At 46.8% G+C, this 21127-nt stretch overlaps 1 protein-coding gene across 3 annotated transcripts; it reads left to right on the top strand.

Annotated features, from left to right (window-relative positions):
* The first annotated feature begins 97 nt into the window (after positions 1-97).
* Positions 98-20193, top strand: CNGA4 (cyclic nucleotide gated channel subunit alpha 4). Of its 3 annotated transcripts, XR_013362134.1 has the most exons (8): positions 3952-4849; positions 4990-5091; positions 5295-5401; positions 5714-6359; positions 7117-7466; positions 9130-9225; positions 15588-15870; positions 19549-20193. XR_013362134.1 is itself a non-coding variant. In XM_077866714.1 (7 exons), exons 3-7 carry the CDS (start codon positions 5048-5050, stop codon positions 9588-9590), a joined length of 1608 nt encoding a protein of 535 aa, XP_077722840.1. In that variant the 5' UTR covers positions 98-272; positions 562-688; positions 4990-5047; the 3' UTR covers positions 9591-15510. The 3 variants fall into 3 exon arrangements, 2 of the variants coding, with proteins under 2 accessions (XP_077722840.1, XP_077722839.1); XM_077866714.1 differs by lacking the exons at positions 3952-4849; positions 15588-15870; positions 19549-20193 and adding exons at positions 98-272; positions 562-688 and having other exon boundaries at positions 9130-15510; XM_077866713.1 differs by lacking the exons at positions 15588-15870; positions 19549-20193 and having other exon boundaries at positions 3953-4849; positions 9130-15511.
* Positions 20194-21127: the final 934 nt, after the last annotated feature.

Genomic DNA, 21127 nt, shown 5'->3' with positions numbered 1-21127 from the left:
AACCGCCCAGCGACGCACCGCTGGGCAGTGGCGTGCCAGCTCATTGGCTGGACCCGTCCAGAGCCGGAGCGTCGAAGCTTGTTTCCTGGCAACGGCCGAGCGCAGGGGCGGGGCCGCCGACGGCATTCCGAGCAAGGAGCCCCGCCTCTTCCCCGGGCCCCGCCCCCTCGCGCCCTAAACCCCACCCCTCTGAAGGACTCCCGCGTGTCACAGGGAAAGACGGCTGGGGAGGCGGAGGCCCGTAGGGCGGAGGCGGAGCCTGAGGAGGAAAGGTCGAACCGGAGGGCAGAAGGCGGGACCTGAGGGAGGGCCGCGACTTTAAGAGGCAGGGACAGGCCAGGGGCGGGGCTGAGGAGGGAGCTGAGCCCGGGAGACTCCGTGGGGGGCGGAGCCAATGGTCCTGGGCGGTGCTGAGGGTGGAAGAGTGGGCCGGGGGGCGGGGCTAGAGCGAAGGGTGGGCCTGCGGGGAGGAGTCAGGGGGGCGGGGCCTATGGAAAAGCTGAGCCCAAGAGAGCGCTGACTGCAAACAGACCAGGTCGTTTTTGCCCCATCTGCGCGCAGGACTTGGACAGTGCCGGGGCGATGACCTCCCCTTCCTAGCTTCCCAACACCTGCTGTCCCGTGATTCGCCTTGGACACCGTCTTGTTCAGTCACTCAAGGAGCAAGGAATAAGCACCCCCACCCCAGGCAGGATTCCAGATCAACTAGAACCCATCTCTGTCCTGCAAGACCTCAGCCCTTTTTTTTTTTGGTTTTTTTTATTGGAGTTCAATTTGCCAACATATAGCATAACACCCAGTGCTCATCCCGCCAAGCGCCCCCCTCAGTGCCCGTCACCCAGTCACCCCAACTCCCCGCCCACCTCCCCTTCCACTACCCCTTGTTCATCTCCCAGAGTTAGGTGTCTCCCATGTTTTGTCACCCTCACTGATATTTTCACTCATTTCCTCTCCTTTCCCTTTATTCCCTTTCACTAATTTTTATATTCCCCAAATGAATGAGACCATATAATGTTTGTCCTTTTCCGATTGACTTACTTCACTCAGCATAATACCCTCCAGGTCCATCCACGTCGAAGCAAATGGTTGGTATTTGTCATTTCTAATGGCTGAGGAATATTCCATTGTATACATAGACCACATATTCTCTTAAGACAGACCATTGCAATATAGTGTAATAATTGCCATCAAAGAGCAGCACTTAGCATGGCTTGTGTGTATGAAGGGAAAGAAGGGCGAAGGGGCTTAGGAAAACCATCAGGAGTAAATGATGTCTGGGGCACCTGGGTGGCTCAGTAGTTGAGCATCTGCCTTTGGCTCAGATCATGATCCCAGGGTCCTGAGATCGAGTCCTGCGTTTGCTTGTCCCTCTGCCTATGTTTCTGCCTCTCTGTGTGTGTCTCTCATGAATAAATAAATAAAATCTTCCCAAAGAAAAATGAGTAAATGATGTCTAGGAACAAGCAAGAATGTGGTAAACTAAGATACAGAGATGAAAGTTTCAGATCAGGTCTGTGATTTATTTCAAAGTATTGTACCAATGTTAACTCCCTGGTTTTGATCACTGTACTCTAGTTATATAAGATGAGAACAAGGGAACATGGCTAAGGAGTTTACAGGAACTTTCTGTACCTTTTTTGCAACTTTCTGCAAGCCTGAAATTAGTTTAAAATAAAAAGCATTTAAAAAGAAGAAATGGAAGTTTCAGCCCAAAGGATCAGTCATACTAAGGCAAGGAAGAATGAACAACAGGCGGGAAGGTGTTCTGGGAACTACAATCAGTACAGCATGCCTGGAGCCTAGACAACATGCAAAGGAAACACAGCAATGAGGCTGAAGACATGGATAAAGGTCAGGAACAGGAGATTTGCATGCCATGTGAAGGAGTTTAGACTTTATCCTTGGGATATCATAGAATTGTAAAGAATTTTATACATGGTCAAACTGAGAAGGCCCAAACTGAAGTAGTAAAGTTACAGAGAAATGGACATGTAGATATTAGAAGGTAGGGCACCAGGGCTTGAGGACTAGATGAATATGAAAGGGAAAAAAATTAAAAACTGATGCTTAGTTTATACAAGTTTATTCACAGGCAAAACTCAACTATGGTATTAGAAGTCAGGCTAGTGATTACACTTGGAAAGCACAGACTGGAAGGGGGCAGAGTAGGGTTCTTGTGAAGGCCACTTACATGGGTGTGTTCACTTCATGAAATTCATCAATCTATATACTTAGGAGATGTGCACTTTTTAATATATATGTTTGTTCTGGTTACTATGCTGCATAACAAATCATCCCAAACTAAGTAGTGTAAAACAACCACCATTTCTTTATGCTCATAGATTCTGGGAATTCAACCAAGATACAGCAAGAATGGTATATCTCTAGTCCATAATGCCTGGGGCCTCCTATAAGACACCTGAATGCCTGGGAGGGACTTGAGGCTGGTGGCTAGAGTTATTTGAGTCTTCTTCACTCTTTTTCACATGTCTGATGTGAACAAGGGCTGGGACAACTCAAAGGCTGAGCTCAGTTGGGACTGCCAAACACAGTACAGAGACACAACTGTTCTTTGTGGCTTGCACTTCTCACAATGTGGCAGCTAGGTTCCAAGAGGGAGTATCCTGACATGGAGCTTCCAAACAATGAGAATTCCCAAGAGAACCAGAAGGAAGTTGCACAGCCTTTTATGATTCAGCCTCAGAAGTCACTCCTGCTATATTCCATTGGCTGACACATTCATAAGGGAGGAGTGTCAAAGAATTTGTGGCCATTTTTAGAAACTGCCACAATGTCATGACATTAATAATAATGAGAGTAATAATAATAAATACTAGTGCTAGGTGTTTGGGCTGAAGGCCAGAAGGAGGGATTACAAGAGAAAGAACAGATAAAGGAAAATAGCTCAGTTATAGATCCAATGGGCTAAAGGTGACTGTGGAATATCCAAGGGAGGACATCCAGTGAGCAGTTAGAGGTATAGATCGAGTTCCTGAGAGTCATTAGGTAGGAAAGGAAATCCTTTGGGTGACTAAGATTGGCCAGAGAGAGCTAGGAGCATGGAAAGAGAGAAAGGCCTAGGTCATAGTCCTAAAAAACACCAACACAGAAAGGATGGGCAGACTGGCTTACAAAAAGACTGAGAAAAAATAAATAAAAACCAAGAAACTGTGGTGTCACAGAAGCTGTGGGAAAAGAGGATTTCAAAAAAAATAAAAGGTTGGAGACTATAGACATTTCTTCCATGAAATTCTTCAAAACACATATCTGACCATATTACTTAACTATTCAAAACACTCCACAGGTTCTCCATTGCCTTAAGATAAAACCCTAGCTTTATAAAACGGCTGAGAAAGTTCTCCCTGGGCTGTCCTCAGCCTGCTTCATCTTGCACCACTGGCCCCTCACGTTCTCTACAGAAACTATTTGATGTCTCCCAATCACCCTTGTTTTTTAAAGCCTCTATGCACTTTGCCTCTACTGCTTGCTCTTCGTTCTCCCATCTCTAGACCTAACTCCTGTTCATCCTACAGAACCCAGGCTCAGTTGGGACCCTCCTTATAGTGTAATGGCTCTATGTATATCCACCTAACAGAGAAACCCATCAAACTGATATGTAACTGCCTCTCGACCCGACTATTTCCCCTACCAAACTCTGAGTTTATAGAGGGCAGAGAGTATGTTTCATTCATCTTTTATCCCCAACATTGAGCATAATAGTGGCTTGGTACATACATAGCAGGTATTCTGATTATGACTGAGAAAAGATGATAGAAGTGAAGGGGACATCAGTATGAGGAAGAATTTTTAGGACTTTACTGTTTGTTTTGGTATGGGAGAGATTTAAGCATGCTCATAGAAAGGGGAAAATTAAGAAGGTTGAGGATCTAGATAACATATGAAATAGCTAATGGGATCAGGTACTAGAGGTAATAAGAAAGGAATGGGGGCAAAATCCCCAAAGAAGGGCCCCCATCACACTCATCCAGTAAGATTGAGGTAAGGTGGGGTTGCCTGGGTGACTCAGTTAAGTGTCTGACTGTTGATTTTAGCTCAGGTCATGATCTCAGGGTCAAGAGATCAAGCTCCAAGTTGGGCTCCATGCTCAGAGGGGAGTCTACTTCACATTCTTTCTCTCCCTCAGCCCCTTCTCCTGTTATTCTCTCTCTCTCCCTCTCTCTCTCCAATAAATAAATAAATCTTTTTTAAAAAAAATTGAGATAAGTTGGGTGCAGAAAATGAAAACAGAACTCACATTTGATATGACAAGCGTTCTTTGTCCCAAGAGACTAGTTCAGCACCTGACATAAATGAGCTATTCTGTAAATAGTTGTTAAATGAATAAATAATGAGGCCCAAGCAGGTAATTTACACAAAGTAAAACAGAATGACTGAGCCTACACTGGCACCCGCTTCTGCTGACTTAGAAGACCCCTAAGTAGTTCAGCTTGGCAGGTGAGAGAAGAAACAAGGCCCAGGCTTACCTCTGAGGTATGCACCCCCACCTCCTCCAGGGACCTCATTAGAGATGTTTAGCTGGGCAAGTGTAAGCCCAGGCCCTGGGAGACAGGGCGGGGCGCTGGAGCCACACCGCCTCTGCCCCTTCAGTAAGGGCTGGCCCTGGTTGTGTTGCTAAGAGCTTCAGAAGTCAGAGAAGAGTCACAGCTGGAGATCAAGGGCAGCCTCTTCAAGGCAGGCAAGCAGGCAAGCAGTAGCCCCCACCTCCTGAAGCCACCCATCAGCAGAGGCCCTGGGTATCTCACATCCAAGCATCAGGCCACAGAAGCATGAACCAGGACAGCAAAGTAAAGACGACGGAGTCCAGCCCCCCTGCCCCACCCAAGGCCAGGTGAGAGATCCCGGTCCCTGTGTCACATCTTTCCACCTAACTGGATGGAGTCTGATTCTTATTGATGCCCCCAGTGACAAACTCAATATTGAATGTCTGGTGAAGAAAATGAAGCACTGCTTCTCCTCTTCTTTCCACAGGAAGTTGCTGCCTGTCCTCGACCCATCTGGGGATCACTACTACTGGTGGCTGAACACGATGGTCTTCCCAGTAATGTATAATCTCATCATCATCGTGTGCAGGTTCGGCAGGGTGCTGAAGGAAGGGTCTTAAGCAGAGATAAGAGCTCAAGAGTCAGGCCAAGGAAAGGGGCAGGCCCTTGGTCAGGACCCAAGGGAGAGGCAGCATGGTAGAGAGGACCCAGGGCAAAGTGCTGAGTGCCTTGGGGAGATTGCATTACACAGAGGGTGTTCTTGAGCCAACCTTTTCTATCCCTGACATACAGAGCCTGCTTTCCTGATTTGCAACAGAGTTATCTGGTGGCCTGGTTAGTGCTGGACTACACAAGTGACCTGCTATACCTACTGGACATCGTGGTGCGCTTTCACACAGGTCAGTGAGCCCAAGGCTGACCCTTTGTCCCATATTACCTTCCTAAAGATGGTCTTTGAGGCACAAGGAAGTGACCCCCTCCCTGATAGCAGTTTTGCATGCCTCCATGCTCACAACACCCCTATGCCCATCCCAGAAACCCTGGAGCAAGTTTATGTCCATCCCTATCCTGTCCCCGTGTCTGTCTCCCTGTCTTACGGTGGCCCACCCACACTCAGCCTTATTAGTGAGGTAGGCGGTGCCTTGACTCAGCCCCATACCTCACCCCATCTCATGGCTGATCCCAGCCTGTCTCCACCTCCTCCTCCCCAGGATTCTTGGACCAGGGCATCCTGGTGGTGGACAAAGGCAGGATTTCAAGTCGCTACGTTCGCACTTGGAGCTTCTTCTTGGACCTGGCTTCCCTGATGCCCACAGACTTGGCCTTCCTGCGTCTGGGCCCACACACTCCTACAGTGAGGCTGAACCGCTTCCTGCGTGCGCCCCGCCTCTTTGAGGCCTTTGACCGCACAGAGACCCGCACAGCTTATCCAAACGCCTTTCGCATCACCAAGCTGATGCTTTACATTTTTGTTGTTATCCATTGGAACAGCTGTCTATATTTTGCCCTGTCCCGGTACCTGGGCTTCGGGCGTGATGCCTGGGTGTACCCTGACCCCGCACAGCCTGGCTTTGAGCGTCTGCGGCGCCAGTACCTCTATAGCTTTTACTTCTCCACGCTGATCTTGACCACTGTGGGTGATACGCCGCTGCCAGCGCGGGAGGAGGAGTACCTCTTCATGGTGGGCGACTTCCTACTGGCTGTCATGGGTTTTGCCACCATCATGGGTAGCATGAGCTCTGTCATCTACAACATGAACACTGCAGATGCAGCTTTCTATCCAGACCATGCACTGGTGAAGAAGTACATGAAGCAGCAGCATGTCAATCGCCGACTGGAGCGGCGAGTTATTGACTGGTGAGGATGCTGGGGTCCCAGACCAGAACAGGGAGAGGTGTCCTGGATAAAGCCTGAGAAAGGTGGCTGGGTCCTTACTGCCTAGCAGGCCAGGCAGGGCAACTAAAGCATGGCATTCATTGAGAGGTTCACTGGGCAGGGCTTAGAAAAGAATGTCTTCCACTAGTTGCATCTGGACTTAGGGGACTGGGTTGGATAAGAGACTATAGGGAGAGGAACTCATACACAAGGAAGGATAACCTGGAATAAAAACTGCCACTGCCTGGTAGGGCTCAGAAGTCCCTGGAAGGGCTAAAGGGAGAAGAGCAAGACTTGCCAGAGGATGGCCAACAAAATGGTTGACTATGTCATAGTTGTCCATATTATGGGATAAACAAAAGGAAATGTCAGCAAGTAGAGGAACTCAAGCAGGGGGCCGTTAAATACAGGGTTTGGTGATTGAAGTAGGTATCAGTGGGATGGTACAAGGCATCACTGAATGGTGGGTGGGGTAAAGTTTGACCGTAGGTAAAAGGTATCTTATTCATTGTCGACTGGAGGCTTTCAGGCCCTGGGTAAGGGAAAAGAGGTCAAAACATATCTGTGTAGTGACCCTGGAGTGAAGATATTCATCAGCCAACTGTCAAGTATTCCCATGACTCCCGTGAGATCTCAGTGTGACTGGGCCCTTGGCTGAGGCTTAGCTGAATCCTAATGGAAGGAATAGAGTTAGGCATCTAAGGAGCTGGTGAGGAACAATTGCTGCCCTTGTCCCCAGGTACCAGCACTTGCAGATCAACAAGAAGATGACCAACGAGGTAGCCATCTTACAGCACTTGCCTGAGCGGTTGCGGGCAGAAGTGGCTGTATCTGTACACTTGTCTACTCTGAGTCGGGTGCAGATCTTCCAGAACTGTGAGGCCAGCCTGCTAGAGGAGCTGGTACTGAAGCTGCAGCCCCAGACTTATTCGCCGGGAGAATATGTCTGCCGCAAGGGGGACATTGGCCGGGAGATGTACATCATCCGTGAGGGTCAGTTGGCTGTGGTGGCAGATGATGGCGTCACACAGTATGCTGTGCTTGGTGCAGGGCTCTACTTTGGGGAGATCAGCATCATCAACATCAAAGGTAGGCACCCCAGTGTTTGTTCCAGGACAGGGCTGGGAGGGGACAGCAGAACCCTGCACTGACACTAAGTGGTACTCCAGGGCCTACAGATTAAGGAAACCTGCCCCCTTGCCTGAGTCACTAGAAAAGCAGGACACAGAGGGTCTGTACCCTGAGAAGAAGCCGAGCCAAGGTTAGCATACAAGGTGGATCCTTGGAAAGAGGAAGTAGATCTGCTCTGTGGCTGTCAACCCAAGGCACCAACAGACCAGTGGAAAGTGACAGAGATGATATTTATTGCCACACTCACCACTTGCCACGTTCAAAGTGCTTCACAACTACCAACTCACTAAATTCTCACAGTAACTCAGGTAGGTACCATTACCTGTATTTTAAATGTAAGGAAATAGGGGTACAGAGATGTTTGGGAAACTGTCCAAGGCCATTGAGATAATAAGTACACACACTTGGAGTCAGTACAAGAAACTTTCTCACAGCCAGATGGAAAGGAGGCTAGAAGGAAGGCATTGCCGTTCTCTCCACCAACTCCAGGCCAGGCCAAGTACTAAGCACTGACACGCCGATTCCTTTTATCCACCTGCGCAGTAGGTGTCGGTATGCCTAAACACAAGCAAAGACACTGAGGCCCCAGGAGATGGGGGGACATGGCAAGGAGTGAGTGCGCTGTCACTGACTGAAGCCACGGGGCTGTCAGCCTGGGGATTGCACTCTCTAATTGTGCCAAGGGCCTCACATCTGGCCTCCAAGGACCCTTCAAGCTCCATTTCCTGGATGCGGTCAGCTGCTGTCTACCTGGTTTTGGACAAGTCATTTCCCTTTATTAGGCCTCAGTTTTCTCATATATCCAATAGGGGATGATATCAAAAACCCAAAGGGCTATTTGTGAGGATTAAATGAGTTCTATGGATAAGGCATCAGCACAGTGTCTAAAGCATAGCAAGTGTTCACAAAGGGTAGTTCCTCTGAGCTTTGCAGCATTCGGCCTAACGTATCTTCCCCGCAACCCCTCACCAATACCTTCCTAAAAATGTGAATACAGCTCCCTTGCTCAAAATATTTCAGTACTTTCCCACTGCCCTCAGAATAAGGTGTAAACTCCCTGTAGTGGTTTACCACACCCAGTGTGCCCTGCTCTCCCTTCCTCTTTCCATTCTCTTCACACTTTGTACTTCAGCCCCTCTGGACTGCTTACAGTTTGCTCCAGCCACCTGTCTCCTACCTACATCTCCCTCTGCTCATACTCCTCCCTCTGCCTGGATATCTCTTCTCTCCCCCAGCCCTCCCCCTCTAACCCCTGCTCAGTCAGACATCACTCCCTCTAGGCTTCCTCAAAGTTTCTGCCAGCTTGTCAGGGGCTCTTTACCAGTCTTCCCACAGCATTGGATGCACAACTCTACACTGCACCAGCTATATACTGTTTTGTTACTATTCCTATCCCATTAGATGTCTAACACCTCTAGACTGAATTCTTGCAGGCACATCACTATTACCCACCCATCTCAGGGCCTGGTCCCCAGTAAACGAGTAAATGAAAGAATTAATAAAGCAGAAAGAGAAGCCTGAAAGCACAAATACAGAGGTAGGGGTCCTGGTTCAGGAATGAAAAACCCCTGACACCTATCCTAATTAACTGTCCTCCCATGTGTCTGCCCATGGGCCACAGGAAACATGTCTGGGAACCGCCGCACAGCCAACATCAAGAGTCTAGGTTATTCAGACCTGTTTTGCCTGAGCAAGGAGGACCTGCGGGAAGTCCTGAGTGAGTATCCAAAGGCCCAGGTTGTCATGGAAGAAAAGGGCCGTGAGATCCTGCTCAAAATGAACAAGTTGGATGTAAATGCTGAGGCAGCTGAGATTGCCCTACAGGAAGCCACAGAGTCTCGACTACGAGGCCTCGACCAGCAACTTGATGATCTACAGACCAAATTTGCTCGCCTCCTTGCTGAGTTGGAATCCAGTGCACTCAAGATCGCTTATCGCATTGAACGGCTAGAGTGGCAGACTCGAGAGTGGCCAATGCCTGAGGAAATGGCTGAAGCTGATGATGAGGGCGAGCCTGGGGAGGGAACTTCCCAGGGTGGAAAAGGCAGGACTGGCCAGGAGGGACTCCCAGACCCAGAGTGACCCATTCCTATCCCTAGGACCCCTACTTCCAAGGGAATCCAGAGTTGTAGGAAAGCCTGCCGGCAGAAATTCTGCTATCCTGTCTGCTAGGTTCAGAGATGGGAATGAATTGGGGGTATAAATGCTCACCTAGAGATATAGGAGTATAGCACCCATTCGCATCCCACTCCCCAGCGCACCCATACACACATAGACACACCCATATACACATAGACACACACACACATAGACACACAGTTGCATATACACATATTGCACTCAAGACTGCATTCCATATAAAATACTCTCGAGTTCCCATTTTCAGAACACATATGCTTTCTCACAAACATAGGTATGTCTTATACCCACATAATACATATGCATTCATGCACCTCATAAAGACCCATATACTGAGACACACACCAATAGACACACAAATGCCCTCCACAGGTGTGCACACCCTTGTGAACACACAGAAACACACCCAGAGCCCTTTTCTTTACAGATATCCTTTAAATGCCTCTCACAAGGGAGTTCACAAATGTAGCCTGCAAGTTGCACTTCAATAAAGTATTTGCCTCCTCATTAAGCATTTTTGGGAGTGACAGGAAAAGGCAAAGCCAATAGAGGGCCAGGATGAATTCTGTCTGAATTCTGAGTCACCCGGAAAAAAGAGCATGCGCTGTGTAGTAGTTGGTAGATTTGATTCAACAGGGGCCTGGGATACATGATAAATTGAGAATCAGTGCTGAGCCAAGGCAAAGCAGGATCATGAATCACATGATGTAAGTGTGCACATGCTCTCATAGATAATAGTCACATATACACACTGACCATTATATTTCATTCCAGAGTATGTATCTTTAACTTTGTGAACTCTGAGTGATTTGACCTAGCTTAGTGGACCAGAGTAGACACCTCTTCTCCTTCTTCCTTCCTCTGGCCCAGTCCTGGAGCCTGAGGGCAGAATAGAGCTACTTCATGTTCAGGACTGATTTCACAGGGAGGATAGTTCACAGGGCCACTCACCTAGCCCTGCTCTACTCTGTCAGTTGTTGGAGCTGGCTTTGGTGCTGGCAGAAATCCAACCGTCCCTCTATATGGTATTTTTACTTTTTTACTTTTGGGGGTTTACTTTTTTTTTTTACTCTTTGGGTTTTTTTTAAAGATTTTATTTATTTATTCATAGAGACACGGAGAGAGAGAGAGGCAGAGACACAGGCAGAGGGAGAAGCAGGCTCCATGCAGGGAGACTGACGTGGGACTCAATCCTGGGTCTTCAGGATCAGGCCCTGAACTGAAGGTGGCGGTAAACCGCTGAGCCACCCAGGCTGTCCTATATGGTATTTTATAATACAGAGCGGCAGATAGGGACTAGGTGGAGTAGAACATCATGATTGGAAACCACTGGAGATTAGTGTTTGGGGAGTTTTTAAGTAACTGTGGCATACTTGGACAGAGGTCTGCAGACTTGGGGCAGAGAGAGTGTCATGGGGTCTCTGGGGGGAATCTCCAGATCATAACCACCCTAGTCACAACTTGAGCTCCTCCAGGGCCTGGCCAGTCTTTGGTCTAAGCTGTGCCAGGTGGTGTTTTAAAACGTACCTTGGATTTAATTCATCAGTATGACTGAGTGATGACACATAGCGGTCAATGCCACTGAAAGAAGAATTTATTACTTACAGTCCCCAAGAGGAAGGGGCACACCACCATGCAGGGCCACCCAGGGAAGCACCAGGGTGATGAGAAAGCAGAAGGAGCAAGGGAAAAAAAAATGGGCAAAAAACTCTTTTTGCTAGTTCTGGAAAGTTTTTAGGTGGGGACATCCACTTCCTAGGCAGGAAGATTTGGGAGCTTATGGTTGGATAGCTAGTAATACAATTTTCAAAAACCCGTGAAAGTGAGACCACAGATCAGGTTGGCCCATGATTACAGAATATCAAGAATTATTATTACAGGTAGTACAAGAGAATGGAGGGTAGGGCCCTTAGTGCTGACAGGGCAGGAGGTGTGGGAGTATCTGCTGATGTTTAGTCATGGAGACATTCCCTCAGAACTGTTGGTGTCCTCAAAACTGGACAACCTTTTGAATATAGTGGATGCAGATAACACAGATGCACCCAGACATGAGAAACTGGGAACAAAACTTTCTCACAGAACCATAGGAACTGAGGCTGTGGCTGGAGTCCAGGTGTCAGAAGGCACTACAAGTCATTGCATTAATTCTTTTAAAAATATGGGGTTATTTGTCATCTCTTCCTCACAAAATATGAAGGCTGGCACTAAGTCTATCTTGTTCATCTCTGTATCTTCAGGGCCAAAACTGTCCCTGACACATAGTATGTCCTCAACTATGTACTTGACAACCAAAGAGATGGGAGTTGAAATAGATAAAGACCCAAAGTTGGAGAAAGATGTATGTCGATTTCTTAAGAGATGTACCTACCGTCTCTGCCCTCAAACTGTGTTGAGCTAGAATGGGTGGATATCTTATACAGGCCATTTTCGTGTACCTGATGGATTTAGGGAGCTGAGAATAAGCTTTCCATTGACACACTACAATGTGCACACTTGTTCCAAGAGAAGGAAGGCTCTCTTAGAACAGGTGGCTCCTACCACCCCCCCATAGAATCCTGTCTACAGCACGAGGAGGGTGGTAACTGACCATCTTTCCTGTCCCAGATGGAGAAACAAAACTCTTCTGGGGCCAGATGTGCATCTAGCTCTGCCTCTGCTATTTCAGGATGTGGAGGGTTCCTCAGGGTGGAGCCACCATGCCAAAAGACATCTTGAATATCAGCAATTCCAAGCTGGCATCCTCTATTGCTGGAGTGATTTCCATCACTGCATGACAGACACTGTTTTGACAACTTGGGATCAAACTGGGTTGAATTAGGTCACAACAGACGGAATATTAATATTAGTTACTGTGTATTAGATACCAGGGTAAGAATATATGTGGCAGGAAACTTTATTGAGATACTCATTTGGGTTTTGTCCATTTCATCCTTCCTCCCATCATAAGAAAGTATCAAAATCTTTGTATCCTCTAGACTTAAAGCTTTTTTTTTTAAGTAGGCCCCACGCCTAGCATTGAGCCCAATGCGGGCCTCGAACTCACAACCCCAAGTTGAAGACCTGAGCTGAGACCTAGAGTCGAATGCTTAGCCAAATAAGCCACCCGGATGCCCCAAAACTTGTTGAATTACAGAGTCAAAAATAGAGATTTTCAGAAACTCCCTGCCATATCTTTTGTTGGTGACAACCAGGATTCTAGGTGAATTGTGCCCAATTGTCTGTGAGACCTTTAGAGTTGAAGAAGCAGGAGCTTCTGAGCCTAAAGAGAGGGGATTCCCCAAGACTAAGAAAAGGAATGGGATTCTTGAGCATTATATTAGTTTTCTTTTGCTGCTATAACATGTTACCATGAGTTGAACAGCTTCAAACAACACTTGTTTATATTTCAAAATTCTGGGAGTCAGAAATTCTGGCACAGTGTGGCTCAACTAGGCCCTCTGTTCAGGACCTCCAAGGCCAAAATCAAGGTGTTGGGTGAGCTGGTCTCTTTTCTGGAGGCTCTGGGAAAGAATCTGCTTCCTGGATCACTGAGGTTATTAGCAGAATACAATTCCTTTTTGGTTGTAAAACTGAGACCTGTTTCTTTGACACATGGCCCCTTCATCTTCAAGCCAACAAAGTTGTTCTTGTAAAACTTCCTCACTCTTCAAATCTCTTACTTCCCCTTCTATTGCAAGGCTGAGAAAGATGTCTGTTTTTTAGAGCTCATATGGTTAGACTAGGTCCACCTAGATAATCTAGGATAATCTCTCTAATTTAAGGTCAGCTGATTATTAATCTTATTTACACCCACAAAGTCCTTTTTTGCCATAAGCCAGGAGTAACACCAGAGGACAAGGAAAGGGAAGCCAAAATTCCACCTATCACAGGGTTTCTGGGGAGGAAAACACCCTGGACCCCACTTTCACAGGGGCCCAGAATAAGGAACAATACAAACTGAGTCCTTGAAACTGGAGAAAGATTACACTGGCTCAGTGGCCCTGGAGCCTCAAAGCAGCACCACCTAGAGGGAACACAGCCTTGAGCAAGGTGCATTCTCTGCATAACCCAGTACGGTCTCTAAGCCCAGGCCTTCCTCTCCCCCAAAGATTCTGTCCAACAGAAAACCCACAGAGACTTTTTGCAAGAAGCTAAACTGTGGGAAAAGAGAGTGGAAAGAAAGCCAGAAAACACAAAGTGAGATTAAAGCTTCCATAAGCTGGGTGGTTAAAAGCTTAGATGAGAATTGTCTGATTTGGGGAATCAAGGAAAGATTCAGTTTTTTTTTTTACATACTATTATGGAATCATTTGTAACTGCTATCTCATACATTACCTCATTATCTCTTATAACAACGTTAGGAAGCTTAAATTATTATTAGGCTTGTTTTTCCAGATCAGGAAACTGAAGTCCATAGAGCAACTAAAAATATTAGATATGACTTATTGAGAAGCTATTATATTCCGGGTCCTGGATGAAGTGCATTGTCTCAACTAATCCGCACAACTACATGAGAAAGATGAGACTACTGCCACCTCTTAAAATGAGGAAACCAAGGCTCTGGGAGATCAGAAAATCTGCCCAATATCACAGGGGTCCCAAGTCACATGGAATACAAAACCTAGGTCTGCCTTACTGTTTCCTTTAGGGAGATAAGTAAAGGGACCACCTCAGCTGAGACTGAGCCAGGCAAGCTCCTACCTTTCTTAAGAATGACTACTGCGAGCAGTAGCAGTATTGGGGGTAACCAAGAGAGAAGAAGCCAGTAGTGTGGAGCAAAGCTTGTGAATCACCAACAAGCCTGCCCAATGTGCCGAAGTGTTGGTATCAGGGCTGCAGCCAAAGACAAAGGACCACCCAGTGCTCTGGAGAAGAGCACAGCTCTCGCATCTGCACACATGGAGCTGTGGGAGGAGGGCAGAACTTTTGGAGTGGCTGCTAGATTCCCTCAAGGGTGAGCTGTAATTCTCCTATACGAACGGTCCAAGGACCTGCTCCTGAGAGCCCAGAGGCTTCTTGCTTAGCGCTTGTCTCTCCCACAGAATCTAGGCCTCACCCACTTCTTTCCTGGGATCATGACCTCAGGGCACCTTGGCCTGGCTAAGATTTGAAATGTGCACTCCTCCTCAACATTCCCAGTTAGCTACACCCACACCCACCCACCCCACCCACACACACACAGAGGCTTCTTCAGCCTCCCCACTTTATCTTTTTCTTTCTGAGAGCTTGGCTGCTCGCCCAAAAGACAGATGGAAATTAAGTATCAAGCTTGGGAGGAAATCAGATTCATAGGGAAAAGGGCCATCCAACCCAAGGAAAGATCTGGTGCAAACACTAGGTGCCAGGAGCAGAAGGCAAGGTGGGTGGATTCGAGCTTGAGGCTGAAGCTAGGGTTTGGCCTGAATCTCTGATCAGAGAAGGATGGTTAAGCCGAGTTAGAGCTGGGGTCAGAGTCAAGGCTTAAGACAGGACAAGTATTAGGCTGGCCTAAAAGCACAACAGATAGGAAAGAGCTTGGAACCAATCCAAGTCAGATTTTAGTTCTGAAATATCAATTACTTGCTGGGGGACTCAGCCTCCTGCACAATCGTTCAGTGTTGTTGAAAGAAATGCTTGGAGAATTAAAATGTAAATGAGATAATGACTGTAAACTTCCTGCTGATGCCTGACAAATAGCAAGTGCTTAATAATGAACAGTGGCTATGATGATTATTCCTACCCCTCTAGCAGAGGCAAGGGGGGCACAAGTTGTCTGGCCCGGCTCAGCCCGGGGCCTCTGGCCTGTACTGGCAATGCCAGGTCTGGACAGCAGAGGGCGCAGGGCTCCCCTTCCCTCCCTCCTTCTACCTCCTGCCCTGGCCTCCTAAAGCTGGCAGAACTAGAATCTTAGGGACAGAGAAATGGGATCTTAGGGACAGAATTGTGGTCTTAACTGGTTTGTTAAAACACTTGATTTTTTAGCAAAGCCTAAGATGCAGCAGTGATGATGCCAAAAGCCGTTACAGACGAAGTTGTGCCAGGGCAGACGCTGAGGCAGCCCTGCTAGGGGCCGCCCTACTGAATGGCTGAGAACATTCAGGATGCCCTCTCCTACAGGGTGGAAAATCCTCGTGCTTTTCATCAAACACGCATGGGCCCTCTCTGTGTCTGGCATTGTCATTCCAGTTTGAGTATCTTCGCTTGTTGTCCTCAACCTTGCTGTTCACCAACAGGTGTCCGAGGGCCCCACCAGTTAATAACTCAGGTGTGTTCATAGAAGCCCTCTCTCTGGTGAGTGAGCCTTCCTGTGGCTTTTTTTAGCTTTCAAATGAGGCCCTGACCCAAGAGATTCAGGCCCCTCTTGGCCTACTCACGAGAGCCCATGTCTGAAGCCAAGTGTAACCATCAGTGAGAGCCAGCCCCTGTGTGTGCGCTCTGCTCTCCCTAGGACAAGCCCCGGGCTCCAGAAGGGGATACTTTCTGTCATTTCTTTCCTCTGACCAACATCTCTGCCTCCTCTGGCTCCAGTCCGTCTGTCTTCTCTGCCTGTTCCCTCTTTAATTATCCCAAGAGAAGAGCCTCCTACGTGGGCAGGGAGTGTGTGGGCAGCAGCACAGCACAGAAACATATCTGCACATCACAGAAATGCAGACAAGAGAAGGCCTTGAAAGATGTGGAGAGAAGGCAACTTAATGAGCCACAGAGGGAGGGACTGAGCCAGTGGGTGAGTGGGCATCTCAAGGACTAATCTGTGACTGGTTCCGCTCCTAGCACTGGATCCCAGCTTGGGGGAGGGGGTGTGTGCAGTGTGTGTCAAAGCCAGAGGTGCTGGAGGCAGACCTATCCCACCACCCTCACACCACTCTGTGTGTGAATACTGGGTTTCCTGGGTAAAAGCACTGATAAATTTTGTGGGCCTGCAAGATCCCTAGAATAAGCAATACCTTATAAAGCTGGTTATCGGACTGTACATTAGGCTCTATATTCTCCTCTCTTTAGTTGTTTCCCCAGAACATTTACTGAAGTGTTGTTTAAACGTTCCCCTCTTATCTCAATTGTGATACAGAATATTGAAAGAAGGATCATGTGCCCACACTTGAGCCAGTGTGGCAGTAGCTAGGTGATCGAGACTTCCCCAAGGGAAAGGTAAATTATTCTAGCTATAAGAGTCAAACTAGGTGGGCCAGCACTCCCCTTCAAAATACACACACACACACACACACACACACAGAAACCAAAAAACCTGACAACCTTGGCAGATCAAGGCTTGAGTCACAATAGCAACTTCCCTCAGAACTGATCTTGGCCCTATGTCAGGACATCTTCCACTTGCTTCCTTGACCTCTTAGGTTTCTGACTTGTTCTGGGATAAGGGTCAAGGACTCTTTCCTCTTGGCACCCATGTTGAGTTTGCAGTTCCCTCCTTGCTCTGATCCTGAGCAATCCCAATCTCCCTAAATGCTGACTTAATCCCTGGCATAGATGGAATTTCCCGGTTTTGAGAAATGAACTTCCACCCTCTCGGCACCTCATTTTCTTTTTTTTTTTTTTTTTTAATTTTTATTTATTTTATGATAGTCACACACACAGAGAGAGAGAGGGGCAGAGACACAGGCAGAGAGAGAAGCAGGCTCCATGCATCGGGAGCCCGATGTGGGATTCGATCCCAGGTCTCCAGGATCGCGCCCCGGGCCAAAGGCAGGCGCCAAACCGCTGCGCCACCCAGGGATCCCTCGGCACCTCATTTTCATACCCTCCTCTGCACACTTTATTCTCCCTTCTCCACTCTGCCTATCCCTTGGAAGTGTTTTTTTTTTTTTTCCTCTAATGAACCATCTTCTTGAAACAATCTATATTCACCACCTCTCCATCACCCATCTGCATTTAGAGGGGACAGTATGAGCGAGGTACAAGGGTGATGAACAACATGGAACACACCATGAAACTATAAGCAATTCAAGGTTCTTTGAGGATAAAGACAGCAAACAAGTAATGAGAATAGTGTAGAGAGTGGTTTGAGAACCTGTTGGAGGAAATGGCAGGAGCCAGAGCCTTGGAATACAGGCAAGCAAAAGGACAATTATAAGACCTGTTTTGGGGATTCCTGGGTGGCTCAGTGGTCTAGTGCCTGCCTTCGGCCTGGGGCATGATCCTGGAGTCCCAGGATCGAGTCCCACATCTGGCTCTTTGCATGGAGCCTGCTTCTCCCTCTGCCTGTGTCTCTGCCTCTCTCTCTCTCTCATGAATAAATTAAAAAATAAATAATATAAAAATTAAAAAATAAAACCTGTCATTGTAAGAATTACCATAACAAGAGGTACAAGGTGTTACAGAAGACCATAGGAGAGGTGCCTAACTCCGGAAAGCTTCTCAGAGAATTTTCATCCTCAGTAACCGTCTTTCAACATCAGCTTCTTTGGACACTCTCCCAAGTCCCATGTTAACTAAAGACAGCAATCCTCTAAGGATGGTACACCCTCTACAGAAAGGCGTGGCTCCTCTTCCTTTCACAACTCGGTACACAGATTTGGGGCCCTCTGCACTCACTGATGCAGCTGCTTCACTCTCAATACACCCCTGCTCCTCGTCACTCCTCGATATGTTTTTTGCACTACTCTCTTTCCTTTTTCACTGCTGACAACTCCAACTTTCTGAAGCCGACTTATTTATTACTCATGCTAGACTTTGTTTCTTACTTCATAGTTCTGTCTTTTCAACGTCCCGCTAAGATTTCATGGCCCATCACTGTGCCTTGGTCCCTTTGCTTTTCCATCCCACCCAACTGGCAAAATCTCAACTTTGGATGAACCGAACAATCAACATTCTTCATGCTTGCATCCCTCTGAGCTCTGCTGGAAAAACTGATACCACTAGAAATTCAGTCACTAACTCTTAGGTCGGTCCTCAATACTTTCCCAGTTATCTTATTATATTCCTCCAGCGTCTATTTCTCCTTTCCCATTTTATACAGGTTTCCTAAACCACCTTGACTACTAGAATTTCAGTCCTCTCCACACACACACACACACACACACACACACACACCCATACATACACCACTCACTGATAACCAGATCTCCAACTCCACAGAGAAAATAGAAAAATATAAGACAGCAGCTCCCATTAAATCTATGCATCTACTATGTTAATTAAGATGCAGAACAAGTTGTTATGACAAGAAGAGAAAATATGTAGGGCCTTAAGATTGCAGTTTCTTTTTCATACAAGAAAACGTGGGGTAGTAAAATGGCTTGAGTATAGGAGACCCAGGCTCCTACCATCTTATCACTCTGCCATCCCTAGTGTGTCACCCTCATGGCATGACTGAAGATGGCTTGCCCTCACATTCACATTCAACCTACAGGAAAGGACAATGAGGAAGAAGCAGTCCACTCCTCTCCTGTAAAAGCTTGATCTTGAAGCTGTACTTATAACTTTTGCCCACAACCACTGTCCAGAACGTGGTCATAAAGCCACACTTAGCTGCCATGGTGTCTAGAAAATAATAATTGTTAGCTGGTTGGCAGTGACTTATTTTCCATCTATGATTATTCTCTTCTAACTTCCTCTTACAATTGAGTCTTTACCCCTATTGAAAGATAGAACCTTCCACATGTGCTGTGGATTCCATACCTCCCCTGCCTTCTTAGAAATCTTGCATTAGAAATTAACTTCTCATTCTCTCTCCTCCCCTTCCTTTCTCTCTCCGTTTCTCTCCTCTTCTCCTTCTCCCTCATCCTTCTTTCTCTTTTATTAGTTTTCCTTTCTTTTTTATGATGGCTGTTCCCCTTCTTTTCCTCCCACCTCTCTGTCTACTACTCTTGGTCTCTTTCCCAGGCCGGACTTTCTCAATTCAACCTTTAAATATGGTTTTTTCCCAGACTTCTGACCTGGCTTCTCATTTCTTCTTATTTAACACACTATCATTTTTTTTTTTTTTAAGAACACAATGAATCGCTTTTATTTCCGTATGCATCCACATCTCAGCATTTAGTGGTCCTGAACAGAAAAGTGGAAAAATGCAGCAATTTGCCAGGAAGTCAAGCCCGCCAATTTCGGGGATCTGCTGTGCACACTGAGTTCTTTCTCGATCCCTGCTGAGGACCATGAGACGCAGCAGCACCAAAACCAAAGTATGCACCAAATCCAAGGTTCTTTTCGTTCCAGTTGTCAGATTCCAAACTAGACCCAAATGGATTGTAAGATGACCACATGAGAACCCTGTTTAAAACTTCTTCAATTGTTAAAAGCAAAAGCAATTACAGGAAAAGAAAACAATTCATTCAGAGGGATCGTGTGTGCTTACAAGTGTCTTCTGTGGCCTTTCTCCAAGTTTTACCACTAAGCACTTTGAGAGCTGGCAGGTCTGAATACCCCTGGTGACTGTTCTTTTCACTTTATCAAAACCTGAGCTAAAAAACGGCATCAGCTGATGATGACTGCAGAGGGTGGCAGGGCTGAGGACCCAATATTCATTCCCAGACTGGTGGAGAGTGAGTAAATGTGGTTCCAAACTAAACGAGGGAAGTCAGAGACTCTTTCCAACCTTACCTGATGGCTTCTGGCCAAAGCAAGGAAGTATTGGGTTGTGAGGGTGCAAAAAGGGACTTGAGGAGGAAGGAAAAAGCACCCCTCGATTAAGGTGGGGGAGAAGATATGGGGAAAGCCCTGAATCCCTCACCAAAGGCCAATTTCAGAGGGGAGCAGAGGGGAGCAGAGGGGGTTACAAATCTATGCTTCGGCCGAGGGATTAACACACTATCATTAATTCTATGGTTTGCATTATTTCCTATGCAACCTGTATATTCAGCTTCCTACTGGAATTCCTACTTAGATGTCTAATAAGCATCTGAAACTTACCATGTCCAAAATGGAACAGATTCGCTGGTGGGAGTTGCTGTCTGATAGTTACTATTTTCTCTGTGAAGTGGGAGGACCGGGTTATTTATTGTGAGTGAAGGATGGTATATGAGCATGGAGGGGTGGGGAGAGGACATGAGAGATTTTACGAGCCCAAAAACATTGGAAAAAAATATTGTGTAAAATGAGAGAAAGAAGGTAGTCAGAGAAACTCAGTAAAACTTTTGCTCATTCTTAGAAGCATCATAGTATGAGCACCTGAATTCCAATGCCCCAAATCCCTGGCTTTGAATTGTAACTTTTTCACCTAGTAATTTTGTGGCTTTGGGCAAATTTCCTGAACTCTCTTAAAGCCACAGTTTTTTTCAGCTAAAATAGTGATCAGTCATATTGTACTTAAATGTACAGTGCTTGGTGAGGATTAAAACTAATGTGCTTTGAACAGAGTAGGTGATCATCAAACAATTCCTATCCAGTTACCAGAAAACTTATGCGTGTTAAGTGGCATCCTTCTCCTTCACCCTCCACATGGAAGCATCCTCTAAATTCTGCCTACATCCTAAGTAGCTCCTGGGTCCATATTATCCACTACTTTCATGACTTTAAACTGAAGCTTTGAAGCTTCATTGAAACTGCTGTTATATGTCACCTGAGTTATGTCA

The sequence above is a fragment of the Canis aureus genome, chromosome 23 (assembly GCF_053574225.1).
Source record: "Canis aureus isolate CA01 chromosome 23, VMU_Caureus_v.1.0, whole genome shotgun sequence".
NCBI classification, from domain to species: domain Eukaryota; kingdom Metazoa; phylum Chordata; class Mammalia; order Carnivora; family Canidae; genus Canis; species Canis aureus.
Note: the sequence above shows the minus strand (reverse complement) of the source record. Positions and strands in the feature narration are given on the sequence as shown.

Bases quoted from the DNA above. Each gene is read 5' to 3' on its own strand.
- CNGA4 (XM_077866713.1), top strand. From the start codon at position 4,788: ATGAACCAGGACAGCAAAGTAAAGACGACGGAGTCCAGCCCCCCTGCC. The intron at 4,850-4,989 runs GTGAGAGATCCC...TTCTTTCCACAG, and splicing joins CCTGCCCCACCCAAGGCCAG to GAAGTTGCTGCCTGTCCTCG. The intron at 5,092-5,294 runs GTTCGGCAGGGT...CCTGACATACAG, and splicing joins CTCATCATCATCGTGTGCAG to AGCCTGCTTTCCTGATTTGC.